The 10,284-nt window shown below is 43.8% G+C and overlaps 1 protein-coding gene across 5 annotated transcripts in view; it reads left to right on the top strand.

Annotated features, from left to right (window-relative positions):
* Nucleotides 1-294: 294 nt before the first annotated feature.
* LOC147441858 (serine/threonine-protein kinase STY46-like) overlaps nt 295-10,284 on the top strand; it is an 84,916-nt gene continuing 74,926 nt past the window's right edge. The window contains exons 1-7 of one of the 5 annotated variants that reach the window (XM_086528251.1): nt 295-982; nt 2,068-2,182; nt 2,317-2,438; nt 2,530-2,616; nt 4,045-4,141; nt 4,538-4,648; nt 4,858-4,908. In XM_086528251.1, coding sequence (XP_086384377.1) covers nt 747-982; nt 2,068-2,182; nt 2,317-2,438; nt 2,530-2,616; nt 4,045-4,141; nt 4,538-4,648; nt 4,858-4,908 — 819 coding nt within the window. In that variant the 5' untranslated portion in view covers nt 295-746. The other 4 variants (XM_086528252.1, XM_086528254.1, XM_086528253.1 and 1 more) reach the window with 4 other exon arrangements.

Below are 10,284 nucleotides of genomic sequence, written 5' to 3'. Positions count from 1 at the left end.
TTGAGCAAGTTGAAGGGCACAAGGAAAGTCAAGACTGCAACATGAGAAGTTATAATGCGAAAGCTTTAAATAACTGAAAAAGGGCAAGGTGTAGTTATCCAGTAACAGAAGCCGACAATATATGAATGGGAAGGTGTTGTCCTCGTCACTGAGAATGCAATGCAATTGCAAAATGTATGAGAATCTCCACATAAGCTGGGGCTAAAGGCCAGGCCACTCACAAGCATTCAAAATTACTTTACAAGATGAGCCTCACCGTGAGTGCCCCCGCACTCCAACTCTACGGGAGCGACACAACAAACAAGCTTCCACACTTGGCCCCACCGCCACTGAGGCCACTCTTCTAGTCTCGACTCTCTCTTCTCTGCTTGCTGCAGCTTGGGACTCAGTTCTCTCTCTCTCTCTCTCTCTCTCTCTCTCTCTCTCTCTGCTCTAGTGCTCCTAACCCGCCCCACACACCTCCTTTCTGCTTACCTTCCCTTGTAGCTATCAATGCACAGGTGACGAGCGTCATCCTCTCTTCGGGTGCGCGCGCGTGCGTGTTGGCCCCTATTTTTTTCGATTATTGTCTCCTCTGTTTGATTTCTTCCTTGCCTGCGGGCGCGCAACGCGCGCGCGTGTGAGAGAGAGAGAGAGAGAGAGAGATATCCTTTCACCCATCCTCCACGCTATGAATCTCAGCGTGGCGCTGCGTAAACGCAACCTAAGCAGCCGTTTCCACCCTCTTTGAAACCACATTTACGAGAATGGACGGCTTGCCCAAGGCAGAGACAAGCAAAGAGGGAGATGGCTCCGCAGATAAACCTCGGAGAAGGCAAGGGAAATCTGCGGATGAAGTCTTTACGGGCAGGCAGTTTCATTCTTATCAACAGGAGGTATGCAAGGAGGTGCTGAGGAAGCTGAGAGAATCTGACTGTGAAGCAGTGCACCTCCCTGGCTTTGAAGATGACATCATTGCTCATTTTACGCGACTACCTACCAGGTTGCTCCTTCCTTCAGTCTGTGCTATTCCCTAAAAGATGCAAGCCTCCCAACGAGTTACATAATGTGTAACTGCAGGAGCTGTAGAGTTTTCTTATGTTGATCATGACAGGTAAGGAGTTTTCAGGATTGACGTCTATGCTGTCATTAGGCATTGTGGCCGCCTTCTATGCTGTTTTTTTTTTTTTTGTGTAATAGGTTTGAGACCTTGTGCTTTGACAGTTTTTAACTTCCAGAACCGGATCAACCCCATGAGCGAGTTAAATGTGGAATACAAGTACTCTGAAATTCTTGACGAATAAATTGTCTGGTCCAACTATGTCCTTCATTGGATGTAGAAGAAACCAGAGAATGTTTCTAAATTTTTATTTTGCCAGTTTTTTCTTGATCTCAAGGATGTGGACGTGCATGATTATACTGTTTGCAGCAATGATTTTACTTCTATGTGTACATGCTAAGGTGTGCCTATGTATGAAGAATTGAAAGGCTGTCTAATTTTTTATTTTGAGTTTGCATGATCAAAGGAGAATTTGACAAGCTCTGCTAGTTAGTCACCGTGTTTGTGTAACATTGTTCTGCCAGTGGGCATTCTAACTGCTTTTTCAAATGGCTGCCTCTTTTCTGTGCAAGTAGTATTGTTCCGTGCAATGGTCATGGCTTGCATGATGAAGTCAGTGATGTCCTCTGCAATGTTTTATTCCACAGAATGGAGTTCAGATGCTTCTAGTTGTGTGCTTGTGTGCAGTGAGGTTTGTTACAAAATCGCTCGCTTTTATGATTAAATTTTTTCGCTACTTGGTGCTGCATTGTGTTCTGAAGGATGGCTGCTTGGAGTTTAGCTCCCACCTAGGTGTGTTTGCACAATGTCAGGTGATGACAGGAAGTATTGTCTAAAGAACATTCGAATGTTTGCAGTTATAGTGCAACCATGACAAATTTTTGCTTCTCAAAATCATACAACCACTGTTTATAAAATTAAATATAAAGAGAATTATACATGGGAATGCAAATTGGAGTTTTGACTGGTAGGGTATTCAGATTGTATGGTTTAGCTCAAGCTTGATAAAGATGTTTGCTGCACTGCAGGTATGCATTAGATGTCAATACGGATAGAGCAGAAGATGTTTTATTGCATCAAAAGCTTTTGCAACTGGCAGAAATTCCCGAAAATCGGCCAGTTTTCCATGTTCGAGCTGTGTGTGTATGTTATGAAGATTGTTTTTCTTGATAAAAAGTGCATGCATTTAATGGTAGAACTCTTATCGACATGCATCCATTTACTGTGCTGTAACAAATCATAGAATTGATATTTGGATCTGTCTTGTACTTGTGAAGGTCCTTCCATCTGAGTCGTTGATGGACAAAGAGCTATCCACCACACACACAATAATTCACAATCAGAAACCTATAGTGGATTCAGAAGGCAATTTGGATCTTACATATTTACAGGATTACAGGTTTTTATTGCAAGTTCCAAACACCTGCAAGCATGATGTTTACATGGGTCTCTATTTTTAAATTTCTTCAGGACTTTGGTTGCTGTTGCAGTGTATATGCCCCTGCTTTTGGAAAACTGGATTCTTTATCCCTCGAACAACTAACTGATGGTGTGGACATTCAGAGACTGTCTTCCAGGTAAGATTGTTCTTTATTGTTATAACCTATGAATATACTTCTGAATTATTCCAGCATTTGACTGTATTCTGACTATGTCTAAGGATGATGATCCATCATTGATTGAAGAAATATGTTGCCGATGTAATGTCTGTGATCCACAATGTCGTTCTTCAAACCTTGATTGGTAACACCTTTGTATGGAAAATGTCCCACGATTGGCAAGTGTCGTACTCTGTGGGGCTATTTCTGTCATGCTGCAGATTCTGTTTATATTTGCGTATTTGTTCAATCTGTCTACTGCTAGCCTTTAGCATTTAGTCTTCACACAATGAAAATGGGAGAGAAAATGACCTTTGTTAGTTTCCTACAGCGAGCTTTTATCTTGTGCTTATCCTATGTTAACTCGCATCCAATCTGCAGTGTGAGTTGGGAGGTCGGGCTTTACATTGACAAAGCTTTGATAAATTTTTCAAGTGAGAGCCTATGGAACATGCAGCTTGTGGAGAGATCACACTTATAATCATGTATATTTCATAGTTTTCATCATCTAGTACTCCTAGATTGCATCTTTTTTGGGTCTTTTTTTATGAAGTTTTTACCAATTAGGATTTTTGTGATATAAGGCTCGCCTACTTGTTGGCACTCTGGAACTTAGCAAATGGATTATGTAGCTCCTAATTCAGATTATCCATGAAAAGGCCAAGGATCTTTGCTCTATGTATGGACAAAGTTCAAACTATCAAATTACGGCTTCATGATGTTAGGGATTAAAAATTTGGGTTTTTGATCATTGGCTTTATGAAGCACCTGAAACCAAAGTCTATTCCTAGTTTGAAAATCAAGTTAACTTCAATCTTTAAAATCATTCAAGAGTTGGAATTGCCATTTGATCCATCAATTTTCTTTTCAACTTTTAGGATATCATACATTTAAGACTTCTCGACTTTCTGTTTTGTGCTCACAAGACACAACTCACACCTGACAGATTTTATGGACTTGTGGCCTCAAAGGTCTTTTTGGCCTTTGAAAGAGGGTAGGACAGCTCAGTTATTAAAGAAGCAATAAAAAGGAAGAAAAAAAGGACAATCATGAGTTTTCAATGCTTGATAGTTGCATGGCTTGGAAGGTGTGACTGAATATCACAACAGGTAGCGACATCCCAACAGAGTTACTGGATATCTCTCTGCCGTTAATGAAGAGAGCATCTGAATGTGAAAGAAAATGGACACGAATGGGATATTAATGAACTCTGTTAAGGGCTTGCTTTCTAGTATGTAGGGTATGTTACCATTCGAGCATCTTGCGAAGATCTTAATAGTTAAGAGGGCTGTGTTATCACTTTCTGACACCTTGTCGCGTTTCTCTCATTATGTTGGAAGATTTGAGCCTTGATTTACCTCTCTGAGCTTTCATTATGTTCCTGAGATATGCACTGTTGTGCAACAGGTTAAGTGGAGGGCATTATCCTGTTCATGAAGTAACTTTCTCTACAATTGACAAGACAAAGCTTCTGAGCCAGGTTTTTTTCTCTCATGAAAGCATTGTAAGTGGCAAGGGGCTGTAATGAAGTTTAGAGAATATTCTCACAAATTTTTTGCACTTTCAGTCCTCAAGGTCATGTAATCACGAGGTTTTATTCTTCTTATGCTGCATGCAATCAGATAAAAGATACAAATAATTGGTAGTTTTGGACGCTGGTTGGTTGTGCACTTAGGTGTAATCCAACTTTACTGCAGTCACTATGAAATACTTCAATCTCTCAACTGGTTGTTATGAGTTAAGTGAGAGCCTTTCTCACAGCTTTGTAGCCATATCAGAGTGCATTCTCAGAGTGATTCTGAATCTTTGTGGAATACATGGGTTGTTGATCTTCCTATCCTTGCTCTTACCTGGTTGTTTTATAAAGTATCCTGAAACGGATATTCATCTTTTATTGCAGCTGTCTTCACTATTGGCGGATGTAGGTTTGAATATTCGCGAGGCTCATGTATTTTCGACGACTGATGGCTTTTCTTTGGATGTGTTTATAGTTCATGGATGGCATGTAGAGGTCTGTAATGAACTCATGTTGCTTGTTAAGCTTTTAGAGAGCATGATTTATTTTATTAATAAATGTCAGACTCAAGAGGTCCTTCCCTTTCTTGCGGAGATAATATATCAGTATTAGGAACTCTTGTAATTTTGTTGGGTAACTGGTTTCTACTTGACAGGAGCAATGCAGAGCCCAACAATGCTGACTTCATGGCATGATGTGGTCAGGACACTGAAGATTTGGAACAAGCTTTACGGAATGCTCTCAGTCTCATAGGGGTAAGTTTTAGAATTAGTTTTGCTTTCACATTAACCTCAAAGGCACCAAGTTGTGGGGAATAATATTGACTTTTAAATGTATTTTGAGTAATTGATCCATACTGTCCGGCCTTTGAAGTATCATTTTGTCCCAAGCAAGCCACTTGTCAAATAAAATAGTGTGTATCACATCTCAATGCACACAGAGAATCTGCTCAATTACCATAAAGATTTAGTTAAATCGAGTTGCTGAGGGCATCAAGAGATCAAGTGAACCATAAGCACCAAAAAATGTTTGGCCTCTTCTTTACAAATATCACCATACCTGTCATCAACCCTGTGTATCTTTCCCAGATTCTCGATAATTACATCAAGACAATGTGAAGAGCAAGGAGTCCATGAAATTGTAGGAAACCCATTCTCTGACCCATAAAAGCACAATTGTGACTATTGTCTGCGATCATCTGAACAACATTCTCTACCCTAACATCAATGATCACTTGTCGTATATGCCTGTAAATAAATTCCCTTGTGATGGCAACGTTTCGGAGAGAAAAATCAATAGCTTTTAAGGACGTCGTACCTTTGTAACAAGACACCAATGAATTGTATACATTCCTCGTGTGTACATCTGACCACCCGTGTTTGAGGAATCTTTGCCACATCGAAAGAAAATGGCACATCGAAAAAACCGAGGTGCACCAGATGACTTTGACAAGGGATTCTTAGCATGGGATGGCCACCTAAAGGCGATGTTTGGGGCTGATATGATGCACCGAATGCAAGGGTAATCTTGACTGAAACCTGATGCATTTACGGCTGCATCTGTGGGCTGAAAGTGCACCTCCAATGCCAGCCAGAAGATGGGACTCATGGAGAGAAGATGTAGGCTTAAAACTGGAACAATTGTAAGCCCGGATGTGGCCTGAACCTAGGCCGGAGATGGGGCTGCAGATTTACTGAGAATTGTCTGAAATGGGCCAGCAATGGACTGCAGATGAGTGTGCAAGGGGGACAGCAGATAGGGCGTAGTTGTCTCAGATTGGAACCCTTTGGCTCTCGAATGGTGGCTCCCAATTGCTAAGAGGATGTAGACGGTGTGGACCTGATGTGCTATCAAAGAAGGGTAGACATCAGTGAGGATCCAATGCCTCTCCTGGATAGATGGATATCTCCAAGGAGATGGGAGAGATGGTTGTCCATACAGTACCATGACTTTAAAGCGGATAGGCTGATTTGGATGCTGCCTTCCCTTGTCATTATAGGCCGCTAACAATTCTTGATACCCGTAATCAAATTTTCAATGATGCCTTTGTCATGCCGAAGAAGTTATGACTGCAAATATCCATACAAGGCCTCATTTTGTAGAGGTAGTCCTACGATCACACCAAGGCAACGACCCTCTTGTAGGCGCACCACAACTGCAATTCCGTGTATATAGTGTTATGACTGCAAATATCCATGCAAGGCCTCATTTTGTAGAGGTAGTTCTACGATCACACCAAGGCAACGACCCTCTTGTAGGCGCACCACAACTGCAATCCCGTGTATATAGTGTTTCTTACGCTTAAGGCACACTGTCCTACTTGCAATGACAGGAATTGCAGTTCTTTGAGTGAAGGAGCGTCCTTGGGCGAAACACTGTAACAAACATGCGAAAAAAAACTCTTAGTGCGAAAATAAGCTTTGATACCAATGTCAGATGTAGTGGAATTGAGAGAATAGGTAGAATCGAGCAATCACACTTTCATATTCCTTTGTTCTTTCCTTGCACTAATGAATGTAACTTTCGGTTATTAATGATTTCTTTAGAGACTTGAGAGAGATCTAGAGAGATGAGGTAGATGTAGAGAGAGAGAGAGAGAGAGAGAGAGAGAGAGAGAGAGAGAGAGAGAGAGGAGAAGAAAAGGGTGGGTTCCAACCAACCCTCTCAAGGGTCCCCCACAATGTTACCAATGTGGTATTTGCTTTAGATTACGTAAATGGAATGCCATAGATGCAATACCTGAATGCACGACTCGACTCGACTTTAGGATGATTTGGCCACAATAATTCTTCAAGATGAAGCACTTGTGGGGCTGAATGAATGATGTAGATGATACGCTTTGATGTGGCCACCGGATGGCCACCGAAAGGGGATGTTCGGGGCTGATTTGATTCACTGAATGCTAGGGAAACCTGATGTACTTTACGGCTGCATCTGCGGGCTGAAAGTGCTCCTCCAATGACAGCCAGCAGATGGGACTGATGCAGAGACGATGTAGGCTGAAAACTGCAACAATCATAAGCGTGGATGTGGCCTGAACCTTGGCCAGAGATGGGGCTGTAGATCTGCTGAGAATTGCCTGGAATGGGACAGCAATGGACCGCCGGATGAGTGTGCAAGGGTGGCAGCAGACGGGGTATGTGGGAGAAGGCTGCCAAAGGAACTCCAAGTGCAGAGGCTGAGGCTAGAAGGGAGGGCTATCTACTCTGAAAACTCCATCAAAGGGAGGGGCTACCAGCCAAAAAGCAAAACACCCATGTGGGAGGCTGATGGCGATGGCTGAAATGGCCAAGGGGTGTGTGTGCGTGACGTTAGCAAACGCAAGTCTCTCGTGTTCTCACTCTGTTGATTATTGGCCGATGAGCTTCTTTTATATTAACTTTGGGTAAGGTAGGGCAAAAGTCAACTCTTAAAGGCAATTAAGTAAAGTTGTCCTTTTACCTTAGAGGCTCTTGAGATCTAGATTGTGTGGCATGGTGTTCTCAACTCGTTGATTGAATGGTGATGGGACTTTGACCACGGGTAGACCTAGCGCTATTTTGCATGCCAGTATCGCCACATGTCCAACGTAGTATAACATCCATTAAATGCCATGTTATGCAAGAGGGTTAGGACTAACAAAAGCCTTATCTAGTGGACTTGCTTTGAAGATGTAGTAGCATGTCCACGCGGCACGTGATAAGTGCATAGTAAGGTGGGATTGGCTGTGAGGTATCGTGCAAGGCTGGGTAATATTAAGCGCTAGCTAACATAGACAGCAACCACGTCAGCATTGTGCGATTACACATTATTCATCAATAGAGCTAAGGTTCAACAGTCAGCAAAGCTGCATCGTGTAATAGGTTTGAGTTGATGTGCGTGATGGGTAGCAAGACACGCGCGTAGCTGCAAGGCCAGTGGTACACACAACACAAATAGCAAGAAGAATGGTCCAATAGCAAACTTGTTTGTTTGTGTCTCTCTCTCTCTCTCTCTCTCTCTCTCTCTCTACATTCAACAGATCGTTTGAGACATGCTATCCCTCTCTCTCTCTCCCCCCCCCCCCCCCCCCCCCCCTCACAATCATTGTCTCTCTCTACAATCAAAAGACTGTTTGAGACAAGATATTCCTCTCACCCCCTCCCCCCCCCCCCTCACAATCATTGTCTCTCTCTACAATCAAAAGACTGTTTGAGACAAGATATTCCTCTCACCCCCTCCCCCCCCCCCCCCCCCCCCCCCCCCCCCCCAAAAACAACAAAACAATTCTCATGGCACCAGATGTGGGTACATGTAATTGAATTAAGCAAGTAATGGACTTGTATGTGGTACGAAAAAACGACGATGTAAAGATTTGTGGACTTTAGAAATTAGAAAGCATCACATGTGAAGGACCATCTTGCACTTGTGCCTTGTAAAAAGTTAAAGCACGTCATTGGCAGGAGGAGGGTCTCACAGTCGAGTTCTTGGCAGACTTTTGGGAGAGGTTGTGGGACTCCAGACAGTCGAGGCGAGTCACCTTGTTTCAGTGGCTGGTCGCACATAGAGCCACAGCAGTAGGGAGCTGGCTTGTGCATAGTGGTCTCTCAGCCACATGTGCAGCTTGTGACCATTTGGTGGAGAGTCAGCGTCACTGTCTTTGGGACTGTCCCTCGGCCCAGCAGGTATGGCTACGAGCTCTTCGGCTGATGCCTGCTCTCTCCACGGCTTGACAATACTCTTGGGGGGCAGCGGCTTGGTCCACCCTCACGGGCCCGGCACTTCAGTTTGAGCTATCTTCCACCAGCAGGATGATAGTGATGCAGGGGGGGCGACCTACACTCCAGCCTGCTACAGAGCTTACTCCACAGGAGTGGTGCAGTGAGAGAGAGGAGTGTTGGGAGCTCATCAGTGGCCTGACACTTTGGTTCATCTGGCGGGCCCGCTGTTTCCGCATCTGAGGCTCGCCCTGTGCCACCAGTAGAGACTTCGTGACTTTTGGCTAGAGCTGATCCATACTCTCAGAGGACAGCTTGAGGGACTACAGGGCAGCTCCGACCGCATGCGGGAGCGCCGCGAGGCTTTCCTTCGACTCTGGTGCCCTGAGCCTTTCTACACCATAGTCCAGGGGGTGCTCAGATGGCACTACTGTCCACCTGTGTGGCTCTTCCCTCCTCCCATCTCTTGATTTAGCCTCATTGTATATATGCTGTTTTTTCATTGGGAGAGTCTTCCCATCATGCTTGTTGTAGCCCTCTCTTGCAGAGGTGGTTGTAGCCCTATGGGCAGTTTTCATTAACTAATAGAAGGATCTTTTTCTCGAAAAAAAGAAGTTGTTAAAACCTCTCTCCGTGAGCATGTTAAAACCTCTCTCCGTGAGCATGTTTTGGCATATGTGTTTGCAAGTCGTGTACGTAGGCGTAATCAAATTGGATCGGAGATGAATGACTTCAATGTAATGAGAAATGAGGATGAAGTAAGGGTGAGTCAATCTGAAAGAGCTATTGCAAAGGGAAGCAAGAAAGTTGTGTTGAATTAGGTTGTAAATGCTTCTTCATTGACGCTTGCTTCACATACTTTTGAGTACTCCTGTCACAAAGTGATGACGTGGCATGGCCTAAAGGACAAACTCCATACAAAAAGAGGTTTGAAGCCCGTTGAAAGTTCCAGAAGAAGTTGTGACAACTTGCAAAACCAATCTGAGAGGCCACATGTGAAAGGACACCCACTTTTATAAGTTGTTCCAATTGATGGGGTATTGTTTGATGGGCCCTTGAGGGACAAAGGCTAAAAAGACAAGCGTGAAGGATTGATGACGTGGCAGTTGGACGGACCTCCGCAATTTGCGCTATTGATGTGGTTGTCGTACGGATTTTCACGAATCGCGTTGCTGAGGTGGCAATTGTATGGAAATTCTGCGATTTGCGTTTTCCAGCTTTTGGGACCTAGATGCTTTTAGACTTGAAGCTTTTCATGTACACTCCTTTTGGAAGGCCCAAGGCCTATAAATAAATTGCAAGGGCCTCAGTCTTGGGTAGATTAGCTTGGGAGCACTGCTGAGACGAGAACCCTCGGACATTGTACATTATGAAGCATCAATAATAAAGAAATACCGAAAGGGGCGCCAGTCTTTGGGGCCAATCGCTCTGGGCGTGGAACTTTGCCTTGTTGTG

This window comes from Adiantum capillus-veneris, chromosome 14 (genome assembly GCF_014529385.1).
Source record: "Adiantum capillus-veneris isolate H3 chromosome 14, ASM1452938v2, whole genome shotgun sequence".
In the NCBI taxonomy this organism is placed as follows: Eukaryota; Viridiplantae; Streptophyta; class Polypodiopsida; order Polypodiales; family Pteridaceae; genus Adiantum; species Adiantum capillus-veneris.
Note: the sequence above shows the minus strand (reverse complement) of the source record. Positions and strands in the feature narration are given on the sequence as shown.